The sequence below is a fragment of the Thermobia domestica genome, chromosome 9 (assembly GCF_964235325.1).
Source record: "Thermobia domestica chromosome 9, izTheDome1.hap1.1, whole genome shotgun sequence".
Lineage (NCBI taxonomy): Eukaryota > Metazoa > Arthropoda > Insecta > Zygentoma > Lepismatidae > Thermobia > Thermobia domestica.
In genome coordinates this window covers 40,443,940-40,468,487 of record NC_137462.1, presented here as the reverse complement: position 1 = coordinate 40,468,487, position 24,548 = coordinate 40,443,940, and the positions used below count along the sequence as shown (strand labels likewise).

At 36.2% G+C, this 24,548-nt stretch overlaps 1 protein-coding gene across 1 annotated transcript in view; it reads right to left on the bottom strand.

Annotated features, from left to right (window-relative positions):
* The window catches only part of LOC145660797 (putative fatty acyl-CoA reductase CG5065), a 98,088-nt gene that overhangs the window by 26,480 nt on the left and 47,060 nt on the right, over positions 1-24,548 (bottom strand). Inside the window, exons 3-5 of the mRNA XM_081726207.1 lie at positions 12,763-12,908; positions 7,913-8,022; positions 1,366-1,552 (exon numbers count right to left, since the gene is read on the bottom strand). Of these exons, the coding sequence (XP_081582333.1) occupies positions 1,366-1,552; positions 7,913-8,022; positions 12,763-12,908 (443 nt within the window). The remainder of the gene's footprint in view (positions 1-1,365; positions 1,553-7,912; positions 8,023-12,762; positions 12,909-24,548) is intronic.

Here is a 24,548-nt window from a genome sequence, read left to right as displayed (position 1 = left end):
GAGGGAGGAATATTTGTTATTGCATTCAATCGAATTGCTTCGAAATAGCATAATTTAAAAAGCACGTTTTGCTGAGATGTATTCTAGTCACGGGTTGCGGTCTTTCCCTTGCATATATACTTATGGAATTGAACGTCTAGTATCGGGAGACTTTGTCCAAAACACAAATAAATTAAATACATTCAATGAAGATTCAAGATCAGTATAACCATCACGAACTGGTAGAGAATTCAAACTGAGTGACTCATCGAGAAAGAGTTCACACATACTCAGTTTAACATCAATTTTAGTTATGGTCTGGATGACCGTCTGATCATCCGTGAGGTTTTCGAGACGAGACATCCGAACCTCTCGGTACCTAATGCTCATCTCATCATTGAGACCGACGAGCAATTTGGGAACAAATTTGTAATCCCTTCTTAGAGAGGTCCTTCAACGTCCTATCCAGGTAAGTCCAGGTTTCAGGAGAATACTCATTGGCAGGACCTAGGAGGACAACGGAGGACAGAATACGACCAGGCGATTACAGTACCACTAATAACCCCAATTCGAAAACCTCAGTCAATGCTTTTTTTAAACGAACCTCCACAAAACACCAGAATGTTCACCACAGTGGCGAATCACTATTTGCTCTCTATATTCATCAATTTTAACCCTTTATAGAAGTCAATCTACTTCAGTTCAAGCCTCCAGTCTTGGTTGTAAGAGAACAGGAAACATACCGCAGCTTGTAGGGTTTAATCAAAACAGAGATAATAGCATTTTTCAACACTCCTGGAATCTTGCTTTTAGCGACAGTAGTCTAACTCACTTCGTCAATATTCCTTCAAGTATTTACCTTGTTTTGTAGTATTTCTCTTAGTGAATTCTTGATATGAAAAGTTCATCAAGATATCTGTGGCAAAAAATATTCTTCTGTGATCACTGAAGGTCACTCTGTTATCAATCCTTTTCATATTACACATTTAATTTTGAAGTGTGTTGATTACCCAGTGTATCTAGGGTTGAGTGTATTATTGAAAACTACGACGAAGTTTTTTTGTTACCAGAAATACAAGATTCTTTATTATAACTATTTTAACTAAAGTGTAAAACCTTATCTCCCTCTTTTGTTATGTATATAAAACACAATTGGTTAAATAACGCGCTTTCCTTTACGCATATTTATTTAATATCACATTAATTCAGAATCTAACAGTATTTCGAATGTCATGCTAATCAATTATCCTTTATTTATGTAATAATATGGTTCTTCTCCTAATGTTGGAATTTATGTTTCCTTAGGAAGCTGTACCAATATTTCCTAGTATCTAAAATGACATATTTCCCTGTTCGTACTGGACGTTCAATCGCTAGTGAACTTACCTGAAAAGATGCCAGGCTACTGCAATGATGCAATTAACACAAAGATCCACAGGCACAATGTCAGCCTTCTTTTGTCCATCTACAAATTGTGTACGCGACATTCCGGTACAGTAAGCCACTAGTGGTCCTGTTGCTGCATTAAAGCTGTTAATCCATCCAGGAAAAGGAGACTTCCAGGATGCTCCGACTGTAGGAAAGAAAAATATTCGAAAAAAACATTAAAGTTTAAGATTTTATTTTGAAGTCGGACACTATAATATTCATTATTAGTCATGGTTATCAACTTCGTAATAATATCTGATTTACTGATACGTCAGTTTCTTACAATGTCAAAGTCTCGACTTAGCATCTCCAAAACAAAGAAAAGTACTTTTATATGTTTTCTAAAAGTATGTCGTAAAACCTGTCCTTGTTCAACGAACTTAAAAAGTTGGTTATGAATTCGAAGAAGGTGTGTTTCTGTATGCCTGTTATTTGTGAATTTTCAATTTCGAGCCAAGAAGTGAAGTAGTTTTTCAGGTCACTGTTATTGTTCCCGAGATATTGAGCACAAAAGTTCTGATTTTGGGAGATTTAAGGAGGTATATAACGGTAACGTACATAATAGAGAGATTATTGTGGTGTTGATCAATACCTAAGAGAATGGTGAACATTTTGTTACAAAATAATAATTAGTGGTCACTGGCCAAACCAGTATCCAGTTCCTATTTCGAAGGAAGCCACAGCTATCTCACGGGAAATGAATAGTCTCAATAGAGACAATGGGTTTCAACTCACTTGTAACTGGTAGGCCTTTTTCTGAAACAAAAACAGATATTCAACAAAGCTATTTCTAGTCCTCACAACAACACACAAACTTATAAGGAAAATATAGCCAACACACTTGATTATTCTGCCTACAAGAAACTAACCGTAGATTCTACCTCTTGAGAGGAAAACCAACTTGTTGCAGAAGTATTGTGGACTTCCTGAAGATCTGCAAAGGGGTCGTTCCGCATATGAAAGCCAACGACCTCAACTCTATGGTTTACCAAAACTTTACAAGATTGGTGCACTTTTGAAGCCCATTGTCAGAGCAGTGGAGAGCTCAGCATATCATTTAGCTAACAAAGGACATCACCCAATTGTCCGGTTCCGATTTCAATGAATTTTTTCTAGCTGATAGAGGACATATATGTATTATTTGTGATGGCAGAAATTTTTGCCATGGTGCATGTTTTCTATTTTTTTATAATTTTTAAGAGTTGTGATGTGGTTATTAGAGATTACTGCAGAAGTCCCTTACTAACATTTGTAAACGAAGCGTTAATGAAAGAATAATTATGTAAATACATATAAGGCCTAGGGAAAGTTGTGTGATAGGTATGGCCTTGACGGCAGCCATCTTGAAATTTGCCATTTTGAATTAAGGTCAAGTTTTTCAAATGGGAACAGGGTAATATGATACACAATTTCGGGCTACAATTTAATCAGAAAGACAACGATGAAACTAGTTTTGAGATACACCTATTTAGGGAAAAGTTACAGGCATTTAATTGTTTACTTACTACGGGCGATAGTCCCTTACCTCGGCTTCTAACCCTCGAATTAATGATAATAAGTGGATAAAAGCTTCGGTAATACATATTATCCCTAGAGGGAAATGATACGGTAAGGGCATCCTTGACGGCAGCCATATTGAAATCCGCAATTTTGAATTAAAGTGAAGTTTGAAAAATGAAAACTATAGCCTGTGACACGTCATTTTAATAGCAAATTTTCCCAAAAAGCCAATGGTATGCTTATTTTTGTTCTATAGTCAAGCAGTATGAATTTAGGACTGCTTCTAATGTGCACCAAACGTCCATTATTCGATCTTTCAAATTGGCCACACTCCTAATTTTCACCGCATGTTTTAAGATTCCAACTGGCACTTTGCAATTGTTGCTATGGCACATGGTTTTAAACTTTATTACGTTTTTTAAGAGTTGCAACTTGTCAGTTTGTGAATAGTGTTGGGATAAGCATCCAGCAATCTTTCGCAATTTTGAAGACATGCAATGTAATTATTTATTTCAAACCAGAATACATGAGGAGGCTATGTACTTTTGTGATGTAAATAAATAAAAATGAAATTATAAAGGTGTTATATGAACACTAAATTATCAGGAAATGTAGCCTACATGTTGCGCAAACGACAAACAATAAAATATTGTTAATAAATACAATCTTAAAGGAAAAGCAGCATTGATAGAAAATATCAAAGAGACATAATATGACTGTTCCCAAAACATTGTTTGTACCATGAACATAATATTAAAACAGGTAAGTTGTTTATAAAGAGGGTAACTTAATTAACTTCCTGATCAATACTGATTATAAATCTTGCAAACATGAATCATCGACAACAATTGCTAGGAAATGAATGACTTTTTTGTCTGACTAGCTAAAACAATTGTCATAGAAAATAAATAAATAATTATACAATAAAGAAATAAATATAAAACAAAACAAAAGACATTTGATTTACACAACAATCATTTCGTTTTCCTTTTTGAAGTGAATTTTTATTGATTTCTCGTCTCATCCACTATCCATTACAAGCTACGTCTTAAGTGTGACCTGAATGCAAAGTTGAAGTTCTTTCGTTGTGCGATGATTCATGTCACTAAACGAATTTTTGAAAGTCTTCAAAATTCACAAAGATTGCTGGATGCTTATCCCAACTATTCATGAACTGACAAATCGCAACACTTCAAAAAGTGTAATAAATTTAGAAAACATGAGCCATGGAAACAATTGCAAAGCGCCAGTTGGAATCTCAAAACATGCGGTGAAAATTAGGAGTATTGCCAATTTGAAAGATCGAATAATGGACGTTTGGTGAACATTAGAAGCAGTCCTAAATTCATACTGGTTAACTATAGAACTAAAATAAGCATACCATTGGCTTTTTGAGAAAATTTGCTATTAAAATGATGTGTCACAGGCTATGGTTTTCATTTTTCAAACTTCACTTTAATTCAAAATTGCGGATTTCAATATGGCTGCCGTCAAGGATGCCCTTACCGTATCATTTCCCTCTAGGGATAATATGTATTACCGAAGCTTTTATCCACTTATTCATTAATTCGAGGGTTAGAAGCGGAGGTAAGGGACTATCGCCCGTAGTAAGTGAACAATTAAATGCCTGTAACTTTTCCCTAAATAGGTGTATCTCAAAACTAGTTTCATCATTGTCTTCCTGATTAAATTGTAGCCCGAAATTGTGTATCATATTACTCTGTTCCCATTTGAAAAACTTGACCTTAATTCAAAATGGCAAATTTCAAGATGGTTTCCGTCAAGACCATACCTACCACACAACTTTCCCTAGGCCTTATATGTATTTACATAATTATTCTTTCATTAACGCTTCGTTTACAAATGTTAGTAAGGGACCTCTGCAGTAATATCTAATAACCACAACACAACTCTTAAAAATTATAAAAAAATAGAAAACATGCACCATGGCAAAAATTTCTGCCATCAAAAATAATACATATATGTCCTCTATCAGCTAGAAAAATGTCATTGAAATCGGAGCCGGACAATTGGGTGATGTCCCTTGTAAGTAATTCATGTCAACTCTAAAACTGTGGACATTACATTAAGAACTCATCTGATTTTGTTAAGATCCTGAAGAACCTGAAAGTGAATCCAAACTACCTCCTTGTCAGTTTCGACGTATTTTGTCTGTTTACAAAAGTTATTGTCAAGGGTACGATGCAACTGATACGAAATGACATCATCTTGGAACCAACTGACCCGTTCCAGCATATATTGACCTCCGCGTACCTTTTGTATGATTGGTGTTACAATAAAAAACGGATGGAGTAACCATGGGGTCTTCTCTCTCTCTCTCTCTCTCCTCTGATTGCCAACTTCTAAATAAAAGGATTTGAACACGAAGCTCTCGATCTGGTGGTTCTTAACACACCCGTCTTCCTTAGATACGTTGATAATACTTTTGATATCTGGCCACAAGGTGCTAAAAGACTATAATATTTTCTGGAATTTCTCAACAGTCGTCACTCTCAAATAAAATTCACCCCCAAAGTGGGGCAGAATGGATGCATCCCATTTCTTGATACTCTTGTTCGCCGTAAACCTGACGGAATATAAGAACACAGCGTATATAGGAAGCTGAGGAAGCCGACTTATACGGATGTTTATCTCAAGGCAAGCAACTTCCATCACAAGTCACAACGTATTACAGTGCCAAACACTTTAATCCACAGAGCTGTCTCCGTAAACGAGCAGGAAAGTCTACAAGAGGCCTTCAACCATCTTCGTTCGACGCTACAAGAGAATGGATACAGCCGTGCAGATATCAGTATGACCACAAAAAGGGCCGTTATTTCGCAACACAAATTAATCAGTAAAGTTAATAGTAAGAATTATCTCTCTACTACCGTAATGCCTTTCATCGGCCTCATCTCCGGCAAACGCAGCAGAAACTTCCAGACATTGTTTAAATGTTATTCATAGACCTTCAGCCAACATCATATCATTATTCAAAAGACGACCTTTACCTGCGCACTCCTCGTGTATACCGTATGCTATATGAATGTGGCAGATCATACATAGGATAGACTGGGCGTACAATAGACAAACGATGCAAAAAAAACATAATAGCTACAGAAGACATCAGCAACTCGAAAATTCAGGACTATTAGGGCATAACCTAGAGCTTGGACACATAATTGATTTTAGAAATACAATCATAGTACCCAAGTAAAGTAATCATAGTACCTAAGTAAAGTCTCAATAGATACAGTGGGTTTCAACTCAGCCCTAACTGGTCGACCCTCTTTTGGAACAAAAACAGACATTCAACAAAGCTATTTTTCATAGTCAAAACAATAGCCAATAAGGAGGCAGGATATTCAGCCAATCAGAAGTCAGGACTTCCCTCAGCCAATCACAAGTCCCCATTCATAGCTATGACCCTAAATAGTCACAATACGTATATGCATGCTCACGTCTCCCGTCTCTTCATTGCAGTCCCAGAAGACGAATGCAATGTCTGCATTCTAAACGTTGGATATCAATATCTTCACTTAGTTAATAGCCAAAAAAGACATTAAAATTTTTACTTCTGTTGTAGTTTTCGAGTGGAGCACTGCTTTCTTATTGTGGGTTCAAAATGGGAAACAAGTGTTTAGGAATTCGAGCTTAGGAATAACGCCGGAATTAATAAGCCAGGCAGAAAAGCATTTAGATACGTAGTAGACTAAATTGCCTGATTTATTGGACTGTCAATGTGAATTTTCAAATATCTCTACAGGAAATGTTATGCTTCGTCTGTGAACGCATAACAGTGCCAGAAACGGTGTTGAAAAATTGCTAAGCCAGGAAGTTCTCATTGGTGAGAAAAGAGAAACACCTGGTGAACGAAATCCCTTTGTAAACTTTGATAGAATTTCTTATATCGATTAAGGAGGCACATTCTAACCAAACTCTAAAGAAGTTTCATGAAATGAACATTTGGAGAAGTGTGCCACTAAAGAGGCCATGCATAAAGTTCCACATCACAGCTCAAAATGACATATACTCAGTTCATGTGGGCTGGAAATGTTGGCCCAGCGAATCACGTGTTGTCTTCATTTAAATGACAAGAGAGGTCGAGCGTACCAACTTCAATTGTGTAATGGAAATGGAAAAGGCTGAAAGTGCCACAAAGTAAAATTTCCAGTATTCAATAAAAACTTCCTAAAACTGTACTTTATCCTTTAAGGTGCTGCTCCTTGCGAGTGCTCTAGAAACTAGTAGGAATTTTTCTGGCACTTTGGACCCTCTCTAGGTTATTGGCGATGTCGTTTACAACACATTCCATGCAAAAAATCGATTTTTTTATTTTTTGGCACTTTCAGCCTTTTCCATTTCCACTACAGAATTGAAAATGCAAATTCGGTGAAGAGTAAGGTCAGGCTACAACAAGTTCAGTAATGATACTAGGACCATTTTGTTGTACTGTGACTTTAGCTTATTGACAGAAGCAAGTATGAAAGAGTGCTATGTTTAGCTGAGTGTTGTCGGTGACTAGTTATTGTTATTTCTCCAACATCTTGATTCATTTGATGAATGTACAGTTAACACTCTTATCTTCTAACAGGATAAATATCGTGTCGTAGAAGTACATGGTTGAGGAATATTCTGCCTGTCCACGATTAAATTCAATTTAAAATATATGGAACTATTTGGAACGCATAAATTAACACCCCCATACTTTGCTGGAACTAAGGTATTTATATGATGTGCGAAGGGACATACCTGAAACAGACTCCAAGTGAAATAGTATCTACACCAGAGGTTCGGTATTAGACAAGTTCTGTTAGGTATGACCAATCTTTTATTACAATACTAATGTTTAAACATACAATTGTTAATAGTAGCATTGACAAATAATATTCTTTGTTTTTCATTTATATTTTTGAAGTACTAAAATCTGACTGGAAGTTGTTTAGTATATACGTAATGTAAAATATGTAAAATATGTTTAGTATATGTAATGTAAAATACTTACCGATGGAAGGTCTAAAGATTGAAACCGGAAAAAATTCTGAGTATGAGTGAACAACATGTTCTGCTAAGCTTTTAGACAAAGTATAGGCATTATGCCCACCAACTAGGAGTCTGAAAAAAAAATTGAATCCAATATTATAAATAGGTAAATAATTAATTATTGAAGTTAGTATTTTTAGGGAGTTATATCTTGTACAGGATAATGCAAATGTATTACTCATTAAGAAAAAAATTTCAGGGAGGGAAACTACTTACTATCAGATGTAGATCATTAGAATCTGCGGGACATTTGAAGCTGATATTCGATCCATCTTTCATTAGTAATATACTGTCATAATAGCAGACGAATTGTACGTCTTCAAATTCTAAATCTTTAATATATTAGTTTTTAATAGATAAAATGCCGGTGTTTTCTTTTAGGTGGCCAACTCTTGTTACTTCCCAAATTTCTACTCCAAAAATTATTCTACATTTATTAGCTTTCATTAACTCCTGTCTTCTTTACCCCACACAACATAAACGTTGAACGTAAAACTAAAAACTTTATTTAATTTCATTTTATCTAGTATACACATGTCTCCATGCAACCACAGAACTTGTCGAAAAGTCTTTTACCATATGTAATCTCTTTGAGACATCGATGTCTTACCAACGAGTTTGTTGTTTGCTGGAACATTATTAAATGCGCCAGGAATCAGATCCTCACAGAATCTCCAAGAATTACTTATTCCCTTAGATAAATCCCACGTCTCGCAGCTAAAATACTTTCAATCATTTGGAATCATTCATATCTACAAAAAAATACTTTCAATCATTTGGAATCATTCATATCTACATATAGCAGAGTATAAATGTAAGACGACAACCTTGCACCTCAGTTCTATGGCAATAGTTTTGAAGATATTCACTTTTAAATATTTTCGACAACTTATATCTGAGGAAATGTTTACTGAAATATATTCCTTGCTTGTAAGAGTAGAATCTCTTCCGAGACGTTATATATGTAAACATAGAGGTTGTTTTGCGTATGTGTGACGAAATTTCACTTATTAAGCATGTACTAAAGTTCATAGCGTCACATGCGATAAATGTGGTTTCCTGATTGAAAACGCCTGACAATATGATTTCTATCTCAGAATGCCCCGTTGCGGAACTACGCGGAGACTCTTTCTTTTATTCCATAATTCTCTGACAGTTACCACATGCCTGTTGTCCAAGGTCCTTTAAAGGATTCCAAATCCTCAGAAGTTATTTGAGTTGAGGCAGGAGATATCACAGATATGTCATTGCAAATGTATTTTCCGTCTTCCAGTAATCTCCTTCATATGTTGGTAGAAAATCAGTGACAATTTTGTGGTGTGTCATGCAGCTTTGACTTGATATGCGTACTATGTTGATCTACTTTCCATAAATTTCTGTTAGCGCTTACAATCTCGGAATTCCGCCTCAGAATTTTCTCCTAGTAACACTGCGAGTTGATTTTGCTGCTCTTCTTCACCTTATAAATTTTCAGTTTGTCCTTGTTACTGTAAATTACGACCCTTTGATCACTGTAGTTGGACAGGTATACCTATGCTCACCCATTGCAGCAACGTATGACACCTTTGATTTTCAAATGCCCCACCTATAGCTTTTGAGCATTATACTTGTGTTCCTGTCGGTGACACCAGTATTGTGATGACCGCAAGCCTTGAATACCTCTTTAAGATTAAGTAGTTGGGGCAAGGTGCGATTGACAGTCCCTAAAGATTCAGTTACATGATTCACCGTCTGTTTTTCGATGGGTAAATACGTTTGCATGGTAATTCTGCAATGTTTCGTGTCCATTCTGGTGATGACTTGTTTGCACGCCCATGTTGCCCCATATGTTGAAGAATCGAACACTGGAACTACTGAGTGCTTCCACTTGCTAATCACATTATTAATTAAAACCAATCTAATGACAAACACTTTGCTCTTACACTGCTTCCTCGCCAAGGAAGCAATAAACTTCCCGTTGTAAAAGAATACAACATAATTCTGGAGAAGAATTCAGAAGCATTTGGGTCTATATACTCTTCTCCAGGCCGCCCCATAAAATCTTTGCTGATAAGAGATAATCTCTTACTCTGATTCTCAACCATGTGCAGATACAGTTAATTTTCTACTTTGCAGATCTTGAAGCATTGAACGATGTTACAAAATTAACGAATAATGAAATTAGCAATTTGTATTATAGCACAAGAGTTCTATAGAGAAGCCAGCAAGAGAAGATATCTGACAGCTCGTAGTGGTCTTGCCACTACTCATGTATCAAATGCTTTTTGGTACATTTAAAATGGCATTTTATGTAAGACAGAGTGATCGTAGCTGGTCACACTACACCAAATTGGGGGCTGCATTTTCGTTCCACTTGTGGCAAGAAACTTCAGAGACGACCTCTTTTGACCTGCGAGAGGTTTTTGCTGAGATTCTGTTATAAGCTAAACTGACAGCGATTTTACAGATTTATCGTCAGATTTTGCTAGTTGAATGTCGATACGAGATCTCCGATATATGTAAGTTATTGACACTTTACTTCCACCCCAATTCCGGTCTTGTTAATATTGCTAGTTTTTGACAATCCTAGTCTAAACTAACTTCACAAACTGTATCTTGAAGATTTAATAAATAAAAAATAACTTTTAGTGTAATTATTTGACTTATATTCTGGTTTCTTAACACATTTTGTATTGTATCCACATTAACACCTTCTTCTCAAGTCATTACTCTCCAATATTCTTTTAATTTTATTCTTCTCTGCTCTTTAAATTTTGCACTCTATCACAATCATATTATACACATTTCCATTCAAGGCAAGTTGTCATCAAATTACTTTAGGTTTGAAATCTTTCCACGTTAGACACAGCTACATAGGGAATTTTGTTTACCAAAACTCATTTACATATTTATCCTATCCACCAGTATATCCGACCGTTCCGGAGACAAAATGGATCCCCACTAATTCTGGTCAGGATATACAGGACCGAAATGCTAGAAAAGGAGTTTGTTAATGAAGGTGATCCAACCAACTTAAATTGTAGAAATCGACCATTTCCGGTTTTAATATTGTTCACTATAGAATGTAAATGGTAATATATAACGAGGTTTCCTGCAGTAGTTTAAGCGTTTCAAAAACACATTTTATCTTCACCTTAACTCTCTTGCAAAACCTGAAGTTAAAGAAATCCATTAAAATGTTCCGTTTCAATACTGCTCTACTCAGAGCAAAAACGGGAAACAAAGCATTAAAAGGATTGAAAGCATTAGAAGTGTTATTTTAGAAAAGAACAGCGTTAGCGTTCTAAGAATAGGACCATCTTCCCTCTTAAAACTATATTTAGGTAGAAAGTGGAAGACATCAAGTACTTCCGATTTGAGCGTTGATCAGTATAACCTGAAAACCGTAATAGGAAACTAGAATTGGTTTTCTTCAATGCATTAAGCGTCCAAAGAATACAGTAATGTCCACTCTAATATCTAATAATCCTGGAACTAATACAAATTTAATGCAACATCTAGTTTCAATAAGGATTGAAGCAAAATCATGCCCTACAAACTGAAATCTTTCACGTGGTATTGGTTCTTATTTTAGTAACTACTTCTACATTGGTACAAAGATTTTGAGGCAGTATTTCTTAGCATTTCCTCTTTTCCCGAACACTTCAGCCTTTATCTTCTCTTTACCTTTATGGTTCTGTGTTGCTTAATTTAAATTTAGTGACCGTTCCACTGTTGACGTTGTATGAAGTGCAGAACTGCGGGTTCACATGAGATCCTGACCCTGGAATCGAACCTGAGCGTTTCTTGTGTTCATCAAAGTTATCCCTTTTCCCTAGTTCCCAGTACATATCACATTCTTTTTATATTTCTAGATTTATGCAAGTGATCGTGGTAAGTACATTTAAAAGCACAAGAATAATGAGAACTTTATATCATTAGTATGAATGTAAGATAGTTTCCTTTGTTCTAGCGGCTAATTTTCCATTCTTACTCTTGCTATTTTTGTTGACACATATATTCTTTTCAAATAATAATGCTGCTTCGGTATCTAGAATGACCAGTGATTCTATTTTCTTCTTAACATCCGTTTATGTGACCAAGATCCCAAACTCGTTCGTTGTAACTTTGAATCCAACATGATGGAAACCTTCTTTTGTTCATATTAATTAGTTTCTTATACATGTGTCTTACATTACGTTAAAGTTGATTCATTCTCTAAAACTACAAAGGTATAGTGGTTCAATAATGGAGCGTTTACCTCTGGTTCTGGATCCGTATTTCGATCTCATCAATCATCACGTGAGCTTTGTGGAGGACAAAAACCGTAAGTGTCAATTTTCCCGAAGTTCTCTTGTTTGCACTCATTTTTATCAGGCTACCTTTTCATTCATTCTCATCATTACCGTCTCCTTTAGCATATTTGGTATAATTGCAGGATGTAAAACCGAATGATTTATTTTTGTATAGTTTCAAAACTATCACTCAAATCCCTCATGGAGTTCCTTTTTGACTAAGCGATTAGCGTACTCACCTTTGGCGTGGGAAACCCGGGTTCATTTCCCGGCGGGAGCTCATGTGGTTCGGAGTCCACGTTAAGTAGTAGGTCCACGTCTCATTGAGCTCCAGTGCTGAAAGGGACGTTAAATTAAAAATCAACTCAAATCAATCATCTCTAACTGGCAAGTTTTCTCACTTTTCGTGTCATATGCACGTCTTCGATTGCGAATAGAAAATTAATATCATTGCTACAACTCCATATCTTTGTAGTTTTCGTGCTGAGTTTCTCAAGAATCCGTTTCTAAAGAAAGTGAACAAATATTTTAATCTTACCTTGATGTTTCTTTTTCTCCCTCGGTACAGTCCATTCTAAATATAATTTCTTCCATTTCTTTCAGTGAAATTTTTACCGGATACAAAACTTCATCTATCTTACACCTGTCACAGTTAGAATAAGCAGTTGACACATGAACAAATGCCTGAAAATATAATGTAAATAATAAAGTAAGATATTAACTTGTTATTAAATCTAAACGTTTATCCCTATTAATCAAGGAAATCAAAGGTTCCATATAATATTTGGAATTGAATTTGATAAATTCGTGATTATTAAAGATGAATTTCTAAGTGTAGAAACTACATGAGAGTGTGATATTTGGAAATTTATAACCAATACTTTTTATAGTAATTCAAGTATAATGTTCTATGAAACACCTGGGAAGATTGTACTTCTCAAGCCTCTATCCATCTCACGAAAATTTCACCTAATATACTGTACATACATTGAACAGGCAGAACATGATGAAAAATATGAATAGCATAGAATACCAAGGATATGTCAATGGGTATTTCCTTTTAAACCAAAGATTTAAATTTAAAGACATCATTGTGTAGCGTATACCACATATCAAAAATGTCAGAAAAATATTTCTTCCTTACGGAGATACAACGCTTTAAGCAATGCAAAAATGAGCTGCTTACGTCACGTATTGTATTATTATTTATTGTATATAAACGTAACATCTTAATAAGACCTATCCTCTTAGTTTAAAATACATTAAACGTCATTTGTAATGGTTTATCATAACATATATTTTAAATACTTGTACACTTATCATTGTATTACTTGTATTGTTGGACTACTTTATTATTGTATTACACCAAAAACATTAGTCGCCTTATGCAGAGTCGTTTTGATATATGATTAGTGTCATACTAGGGTGGGTCGTTTTGCCACTTTTTTTTCGGAACGCAATGTAATACCTGGCAAAAGTGGCCCACCTACATGGACATGGCAGGCGTAGATTTTTTCTCAATTCGGATAATATCTTCTGTGAGAACTATTGTCTCAAACTTTAAAAAATTCACTGAAAATTACAAAAAAAAAAACAAAATTGTTCATTATTTTTTGTTATGTTAAAGTAAACATATTTTTGGCTTTATACATGCCAGATGCTATGAAAACTGACATTCATGTCACAAAATGCCAGTTATATGCCCCTGCGGTGGGATAGGGGTGCTTCCTCTGGGGGCCGAAAAGGAAGCAAATTCAGTACAATTAAGCTATTTTTGTCCTTGTCTTTTCCTTCGACTGGTGGTTCATAGCGGTAGCAGAGCATTCTTATTTAAAACCATGACACTCCCACCCCTCCAGCTCACAATACCACATCGCTCTTCTCCAGTCCCGATATGTCTAACTCAGCGTCGCAGTCAGGAACGAGTTGGATACGCTTCGAATTGGGGGCCATTTCTCAAGTGCTATATTTTGTTACTGTTGCCTTCAGCTTATATGAATTAGCCGTTACAGATAATAGTTTGCTAACCACTATTTTCACAGAAAATATGCCAGTTCCTTCTTGATCAAAAAGGTCCCAGAATTGGTCGCATCGAGTCAGTTGATTTAGCAGTAACAAAACAAATGATGAAAAGGGCTTAACGTTCGTGTAAAGGGTGTAGACATGAGTTTCCTTTCTGAATCATCTGCTTCAAATGACACCCAAAACTTTAATGACAATGAAACACACCTTGGAGACAAAACAGAGGATAGCTCTTCTGAGGAAGAAACCAGACCCAGAGACGGAACATCTAAACCGAAGCTAGATTTGACTGAAACTGTTATGTTGCTCAGAGATACAATTTAAGCGAGAGGGCTGGGCACATATAATACCAACTGTACTTCAGGCAGCTTTAAAGGCTGGAATTATAACATCTCAACAATCTAGCGATATAATATCTTCTTTAATTGTGGGCAGAAGCAAAATAAGCCGTGCGAAACTTAAAGTTGCTCGGAATTTAAAAGAAAGTTCTAGAAATGATTATTCCATTAAAACCTCTTTTTTGATGGTCGAAGGGATGACACTAAAACACACACAGGCATCATTAGAGAAGAGCATTTATCGTTGGTCACGTGACACCACCCTCTGGCTCTGCACATGACGAGTCCATGGCTATTTTCGAGTACATCATGAACCAACTCAAAGTTGGCTTTGATGAAGTTGAGGTTCTTAAGTGTGATGGAACAAACACTAACACTGGTTGGAAGGGAGGTATTCTTCGAAAATTAGAGGAACTAACAGGATAACCTATACAATGGGCTATTTGTGTCTTGCATTTTAATGAACTGCCGTTCTGAGCTCTCTTCACGTATATTGAAGGCGCTTATTCAAGTTCTACTCTTACACAGGTCCCATAGGCTCAAAAGTATCTGACTGAAAAGCTTCCAGTGGTGTCATTCAAACCAATAAAATTTGGCTTACCTCATCATAGTCCAGAAGAGCTCAGAAAACTCAGTAAAGAACTGAGATACTTGTTCCAGATATCTCAAGCCATTATGACATTCATACTTACAGTCTATGTGGTTATGCAATATCGAGTCAGAACAGTCTTCCATTGTTTATGGTCCTCGTCACGAGACCATTCATAGGTCTAGGTACTTACCAAGGGAATACCAGGCTGTAATCCGTTCATCCATTCAGACGAATGCATTCTTCGCAATCCCAGAGAATGTTCTTGCCATGATGACTGATGGTCGACTTGCTGTCCGACAAGATACATTACACAAGATTCTTAGTGCTCGAGAACACGAAGCAAGGAATCTTCATAACTCCATTAGATATAACATCATTCCCAGTCTGAATTTTGATGGGAAAGATTACACTGAAATGATATTTTGGGAAAGCACTGATGTTTCAATATCTGTACCACCAGTTCCAAGGATGGTATCAAACAAACAGCTCATGGACAAACTTTCAGTTCCTGACAACAATGTGCCAGAATGGTCTTTCACCGTCTATCCGTGCCACACGGTAGCAGTAGAGCGGATAGTGAAATTAGTCACTGAAGCAGCCTCCCGAGTATGTGGCAGTGATGCTAGAGGCGGAATAATCAGGTCAACCTTATTTTCTACGCAAGCTGTGTCTAAATTTCAATCAAAGTCCCAATTTGAGACAATTTTTTCTAACAGTGATGATCAAATTAGTTCATCCTCCCCTAGCTGTGGCTGGTTGGTTGGATAGGGCTGGCAGATGAGCCTTAGGTGCACCCATCTCCACTTGGTGGGCTCTGGGTCGCTTGGCCAGGTGAACGACGAGCTGCACAACCGCTTAACTGTACTGAATTTGCCGCCTTTTCTGGCCCCATAGGAAGCACCCCTATCTTCCCCCAAGGGCATATAACTGGCATGTTTATACTTGAATGTCAGTTTTCATAGCAACTAACATGTATTTAACCAAAAATATATTCACTTTAACATAAATAAAATTAACGAACAACTTTGGTATTTTTTGTAATTTTCAGTGAAATTCTCAAACTTTGAGACAATAGTTCTCACAGAAGATATTATCCGATTTGAAAAAGAATTTATACCTGTAATGTCCATGTGGGTGGGCCACTTTTGTCAAGTATTACATTTTGTTTCGAGAAAAAAGTGGTAAAACGCTGCACCCTACTGTCATACTAAAGGGCTGACTACTGCAGGAAACATATGTTAGTCTAACTGTTTAGTATATCACTAATCACACGTCAAAACGACTCTGCATAAGACACTAGGAGTCTAATTACTATATCATTTCAAATTAAGTCACGCGCAGATTGAGAATATCTAGGCCACTATATAGTTTATCTTTATTTTGAAGACTTGTCATGAATTTCCATGTTATTATACTACGGTACAAATAAGCACTTTCTGCACCAAAAAGTTTTTAATTCCTTTAAAAAAGACCGTATCCTTTTACACCCTTACATTATTATACTATTTACTGTACACATTAGCAATTAGTCACCCCACACCATTGCTACAACGAATCGTATTACTGGTATATAGCGCTTAACTATTTTTACTATATTTATAAAAGGAACATGCAGTGGTTCAAAACTGAGGAAAGCTGTAGCGAATAGAGGCAGACAGATGGTTAGGTTTGTGACGATGGGGATCGTCACAAATATGTAATGTGGATTTGGGCGATATATATATATAAATAGGTCACTTATTATTATGGATTTATTAGGAAGTAGATGGCGCCATCTTTTATTTTTATGGAGACATAAGACCTTATTCTCCCTTCGCCCTTTTCCATCCTACCTTTTTGGTCTCAAAATCAGGTTGGTAGTGTATTATGAAAATATATTCGAAGATCTGGTAACAGCTGGTAATGTAAAATGACGAGGTCCTCGTGATATAAAATCCGGATGGTGATTGGTTGGTTTTGAACCCGGAATGGAAGCCATGGATCAACTGACGTAGATCGTCAGTTGGTCACTGTTCGAGGTACGTAGTGTTTGTTCTTTACGATTTGTTAAATTAAATTATTGTTTTTTTGTGAAAATTGGTGAGAAATTTATCATTGGAAATTTCGTGAGTATACTCAAATATATTTGAAAAACGATAAATATTTATGGATTGACATATTTAGTCACGAGCAAGTGTAAAATATTGCTGATTGAAAAATTAGATAACTGAAAGACGAAAATTAGAGGTCGGTGTAGGCCATGTTGGAATGGCGATTTTTTTTAAATGTATGCTAGGCTGTTTTTCTATCAGAAACAGTAAGATTGTTTATTCTTATTATTACTATTAATATCCAACTGTTAATATTTTGTGTACTATTTGTTTTTTTTATTTTTTTATTATTATTATTTATTTTTTCTTTGTTATAATAAATTGTTTATCCTTGTTAAAATTGAAATAGTAGGTTTGTCATTGCTAATTAACTTCCTTAAAACAACTGAGAAATTTTGCTTGCAATTTCGTAAATTAAAGGTGAGAGTTATACATATACATATTCTGGGTGCGCTACGGGGCCCTTTAATACAGTACCAGCGAAAGCTCTCCTCGTTTTTTTTCAGGATTATTTCCCCGGTGGGCGGGTCTGTATTTTGAAGGTTAGATGTGTGCTGTTCTTTCATTCTTTTCAAGTACGGATTTTGGCCCGGGGTGGTCATTCTGAAAAAGAAGGGGGATTAAGGGTGTTTTTCGTTACAGAACAGTGACCAACTCAGTTAAAATACTCTCACTTATTAAATTTAAATATAAATTCAGTTGTTTACTTTTCATGTTAATGGCATATAAAGTCAAGGCGGTGTATGTAATTACTTGCTCGTATATATTAATTGGATACCTTGTAGGAAGTCTATGTACGGCAGTTCAAGGAATTGGTTCTGGGGATCGAACCCATGCTATCTAGTATATAAGTATAGAATCGTATCCAAAAATAAAAAAATGGCTGTAGGTGGTGACTCTAGTTTCTTTCTTGAAGAAGAGTTTGTAGACGAAATTCCTGTGGATGTTAATGCGTTTTTGAATATGACTATAGACGAAAAGCAATCAAAAATATTTTCTATGAATGAAAGTGACGCTAAGAAACTGCTGTTGTCCATAACAATTGCTAACAGCAAGTCTACACCTGTTGGTTCGTGGGTTGTAGTAGGTCAAGGTAGAGGCACTGATAACACAACCACACAGCCGGATGGAAGTGTGTGTGTGCAAACAGCTGGCAGTCAGCCAGGTCATTTACCTTTTAGCTCGGTGAACGAAGGAGCTAGAGCAGAACCTCTATCTGAATTGACACAATATAGTTGTTTTAATAAGATGGAACAGTCATCAGCATTTTTAGTTTTACGTTCATTCATGGAATCATTAGAGAATTGTGATGGTACGGATCCTTTAAAATTGTATCAATTAATCAAAAGATTGATGAATTTTGTAATATTGAGCGTTTTCCTTTTTCTGCGGTTTTGTATTCATTGCGTGGGAAAGTTACGGGTCCACTGCAGGAAATTCTGAACGAGCTGCCACATACATGTAAAAGCTGGGATTTTGCACGTGATTTTGTTTTTCATAATTTATTATCAGAATGTGCTATTCAGAGAATAATAGTAGAATACATATATCGCCATCAAGAGAATAACGAGGATTTAAAAGCTTTTGTAAAGCGTGTAACAACTGTTGATAAACTTTTGAAGTTGCGTTGTGGGGACGAAAAGCTGATTAGTTTTATTACTAGTGGCGTTATTCCAAACATAAGGGAGCGGTTGTTTTACCATATAAAACCCCAGACAATAGATGAACTTAACAAACTAGTTAGTGAATACAGGTATCATGAACTTTATATAAAGCAGTTTACTTATAAAATGAGGTCCCAAACAGGGTTGCCGGATGCTCCGGTAGGGAGTGACTTTAAGAATTCTCGTAGAACTATACGCTGTTACAAATGTCAGGGTCCACATCCTGTGAGGCTATGCCCAGAAAACAAAACTTCGAAGACATTTTCTTCTTTTTCAAATAAGACTAATAGGAACTTAAATCGTTTAAATAAAAAAGATGATGCGGCATGTATTGAAGTTAAATTATGTGGAATCGCAGTGAATAGTTGTTTAGATAGTGGGTGTGTGACTAATCTTTTGAATTTGGAGCTCTTCAATAAAATTAAAAACTCTAGTGATGTGCAAGTAAATTATAAAGAGTGCTTTAAAGGAAAGACTATAAATAACGAATCTATGGTGTTGATACCTTCAGTTTTGGTTCCGTTTACGGTGAATAATTACACCTTTAAATGCAAACTGTTTTTGTTCAAAGATTTGGAATTTCCCATTTTGATGGGACTAGACTGTTTTCGTCAGGAAGGAGTTTTAGTGGACTTCAATGAATCTAAGGTTGTTTTTAGCAAAGGAAATGCTACAACCCCTCTTGCTGACTTCCCCTCCCCCTCATTTTTCCAAACGAATTCTTCTGCGGCTTCTTGTCATTCCAGGGGTCCTGGCGACGGAGGGTCATCCGCTAGGCTATTTTTGGGAGATATCTCTAGTCCCGATGGTACGCCCTGGAGCAAAAGAAAGAACAAACGTGGACTAAATAGGCAATTGGTGTTCGCTCGCTCGAGTTTTCCTGAAACTACTGCTGGTAGAGAGAGCGAGACTGGAACTTCGGCTGGTGGTCCAAGGATGTTTGGTAATGGAGAGGAAAGGAACAGGTTTGACAAATAGCATTCATTCCAGAAGAAACAACATAAAATAGTAAACGGTCTGAGAAACAATAAATATTCGATTGCGGAACTAAAAGAGAATTCCAGCTTTAATTCTAATCGAAAAAGTGTCGCGGATATAGGTGGCTCTATTAGTTCTATGCCAATAGTGGGAGAAAAACAGTGTGTTAATAATGATGTAACGTCTTGTTATAGTAATGAAGATTATAATTTTTCTGATGTTTTGGGTCAGGAAGGGGATCCGTTACTATTAGCATTTAATAATTGTAAAAGCGATAAGTGGGAAATTAGTACAGATGAAAAGGTTAAGATTTTGAATGGTATTGATGAGGATATGGTGAAACAAGATCCTACTTTGGTTCAGTATGTAGAATATTTATTAGATAAATATGCGAATGTCATTACCCACCGAATTGGTACTATCAGTGACTTTGAATACACTATTCAATTAAAGTCTGATGAAGTAGTTCGGGAGCGCCAATATCCTTTTTCGAAAAGTCAGCAACAAGAGTTATCGAACTTAATTGAAAAATTATTAGAAAATGGTGTGATACAACCTTCTAAGTCTGAATATAGATCTCCGTGTTTCCTAGTGCGTAATAAAGATGGGTCACCTCGATTAGTAGTCAATTACTCTAAACTGAATAGGCTCATTTGTGGGGACGGCTTACCATGTCCTAATATAGAGGAATGCATTAGTTCGCTCGCTAAAGCTAAATATGTAAGCAAGATCGATGAAAAAAAGCCTTTTTCCAATTACAGTTGACTCCGATAGCCGTAAGCTAACAGCATTCGCCGTACAGGATAAATTATATGAATATTTGCGAATCCCCATGGGTATCTGTGTCGGAGTACAAGCACTTATGAGGGCCTTGGATGATATCCTGGGAGACCTACGTGGGCGCGGGGTAGAATACTATGCAGATGACATTGTGATCTTTAGTTCTACAATCCAAGAACATAATCGGTTATTAGAAGAAGTCTTATCGCGTTTTGCGAAAAGGGGCTTAACCATCTCACCAGATAAATGTTTACTTTTGAGAAGTAGTATCGAATTTTTGGGTTTCTTATTAAAGATGGTGAGATATCTATGTTGCCAGATATGTTGCAAGCCATACAGGATCCCCGTCCGCCTGTAAATCGCCGGGGGTTGTGTAAAATATTAGGATTTTTAAATTTCTACGCTAAATTCTGCGATAATTATGCAGGTATCGTAGAACCGATGAATCGATTAAGATCTCCGAAGGTGAAGTTTGAGTGGGGTCCGTTACAGGATGCGAGTCTTGCGCAAATAAAAGAGGCTTTTGCTGAAAAAATTATTTTGCGAATTCCAGACATGAGTAAGCGCTTTTACTTGCATACCGATGCAACTTTACGTTGCCAAGCGGCTATTTTGTCACAAAAGGATGAGCAAGGTTTATTGCGTCCTGTTTGGTTCTACAGTAAAACTTTGAAACCAGCTGATTTTAATCGCACTATTTTTCAACTTGAACTTCTTGCTATATATAATGCGGTAATGAGATTTCGCCCGTTTTTGTGTTCGGAGTTTACTATTTTCACGGATAATAGTGCCTTGGTTAATATGCTGCGAAACCCTAAGAACTTAGGAAGATATGCCAACATTGTGCAGAACTTATTTGAGTTCAGATTTAAAATAGTGCATGTCTCGTCTTATAAGAACTATCAGGTAGATTTTCTTTCAAGGATTTATGAGATAAATCCGAGTGATATTGATGTTGATCCTTGTCCTTTTAATGACTCAGAGGGATATATGTATAGTCTGTGGAATTTACTGCTAGCACATGAGGACATTAAACAGTATCAGCAATCAGAGGCAGATACTAAGGATATTTATGAGATGGTAAAGAGCCATGGCGGAGAGCATCAACAATATAAGTTAATGATACATACTTTATACATAAAAACCAAGGCCAAGGTGTCGCCTTATAAAATACTCGTCCCAGGTATATTGAGACCTCTACTACTAAGTTATTATCATACTTTATTGCCTAATGGCGGGCACTTAGGTTTATTGAAGGTATACAAAAAGATTTGTAGATATTTTTCTTGGCCAAATATATTCAACGAAGTGCGGGACTTCGTTCGCTCGTGCCATGAGTGTCAATTAGTAAAGGCACGAAATACTCTTCCGCAAGGACAACTAATTCCGGAATATTGTAGGAAATTAACGCCCATTATTACGCAGACTTAGCGGGGCCGTTGACTTCTAGTTTCGGGTATCAGTATGTCCTTCTGTGCTTAGATAATGCGAGTCGTTATCTACATTTAGTTCCGTTACGCAATGCTACTAGTAAGTTAGTAGTTAAGGCGTTATATGATATTTTCTGTAAATATGGATTTATTAGAGCTATTTCCACGGACCGGGGCCCTTGTTTTTCATCGGCCTATTTCAGACACTTTTTGTTTGGTAATGGGATAAAGCACATACGCTGTTCTCCGTATTTTCCAGGAGGGAACGCAGTCGAAAAATATGTGAGACTGGTTAAAACGAGTCTTCGGGCATATCTGGATGGTAAGCAGGAGAAATGGGTGCGTTTCCTGAATGAGCTCCAATTTTGTCTTAATGCTGCGGAACATGCGGAGCTTAAGTTTAGTCCATTTCGTCTGTTTTTTGGGAGAGAACCGGTGGATACGTTGATGGTAAAGTGGAGTATTACCTGAGGATTTGGAGGGTCCTAATAATGCCCAAATATGGGAACAAGCTTTTGTTAATATGGATAAAGCATGGGAAGCAAGGCGTCGGTTGTATAATAAGCGGATGCTTCCAGTCACGTTTGCTGTCGGAGACAGGGTGTTGTTTAAGTCTCTGTTAAAATCTTCCTTGAAAGATAACGTAACAAAGTCATTGATGCCACAGTGGTGGGGGCCAATGACAGTCGTATCTAAACCTACTGCCAATATACTTCAATATAAGACTGAAGATGGTAAAATGGTTGTTACCCATACAAGTTTAGCAAAATTATATAGAGAACAAAGAAATGTTAATAACATCAGTGAAAATTGAAAAGCATAATGAGAAGTGAGGGTACCGGTTTTGTGTGTATATTTTGTTGTTATTGTTCACCTTCATAATCAATCAATCATCTACTAACACTTTTTTCCATCATTTCATTTCATCTTCATTGAAAAATGTGTAAGGTACTCCTCAAATCTGGTTAAGATGATTTAATTTGTTTATTTTATTGAAAATTGGTCAGTAATGAAAAATTTCTTTGAGTAAAATTTTTCATCTACGGAGGGGGATGTGTGACGACGTGGATCGTCACAAATATGTAATGTGGATTTGGGTGATATATATATATATATATATATATATATATATATATATATATATATAGGCCAGTTATTATTATGGATTTATTAGGAAGTAGATGGCGCCATCTTTTATTTTTATAGAAACATAAAACCTTATTCTCCCTTCGCCCTTTTCCATCCTACCTTTTTGGTCTCAAAATCAGGTTGGTAGTGTATTATGAAAATATATTCGAAGATCTGGTAACAGCTGGTAATGTAAAATGACGAGGTCCTCGTGATATAAAATCCGGATTGTGATTGGTTGGTTTTGAACCCGGAATGGAAGCCACGGATCAACTGACGTAGATCGTCAGTTGGTCACTGTTCGAGGTACGTAGTGTTTGTTCTTTACGATTTGTTAAATTAAATTATTGTTTTTTTTGTGAAAATTGGTGAGAAATTTATCATTGGAAATTTCGTGAATATACTCAAATATATTTGAAAAACGATAAATACTTATGGATTGACATATTTAGTCACGAGCAAGTGTAAAATATTGCTGATTGAAAAATAGATAACTGAAAGACGAAAATTAGAGGCTGGTGTCGGCCATGTTGGAATGGCGATTTTTTTAAATGTATGCTAGGCTGTTTTTCTATCAGAAACAGTAAGATTGTTTATTCTTATTATTACTATTAATATCCAACTGTTAATATATTGTGTACTATGTTTTTTTTTATTTATTATTATTATTATTTATTTTTTTCTTTGTTAGAATAAATTGTTTATCCTTGTTAAAATTGAAATAGTAGGTTTGTCATTGCTAATTAACTTCCTTAAAACAACTGAGAAATTTTGCTTGCAATTTCATAAATTAAAGGTGAGAGTTATACATATACATATTCTGGGTGCGCTACGCGGCCTTTTAATACAGTACCGGCGAAAGCTCTCCTCGTTTTTTTTCAGGATTATTTCCCCGGTGGGCGGGTCTGTATTTTGAAGGTTAGATGTGTGCTGTTCTTTCATTCTTTTCAAGTACGGATTTTGGCCAGGGGTGGTCATTCTGAAAAAGAAGGGTGATTAAGGGTGTTTTTCGTTACAGGTTCAGAAAAAACATCACAACAAGAAAAGTGGTCGAATTTTTTTCTTGTGACCTAGACGCCTGTTCTCAAACCTGGGTACCATAATAATACAATTTTATACATGAACCTGTATAATTTTATTTTGGATTTAACTTATTTAGGAGCCATACTCGTATTTCTAATCGCCTTGTCTACCTTCCGTTCGGGATTATTCGAGCCTGAACAAGAGAAATATTGACAGAAATGCATTATGTATTACATGTGTTGTCACTTTGAAACTTCAAATTTTTCTTTTCAATAGTCT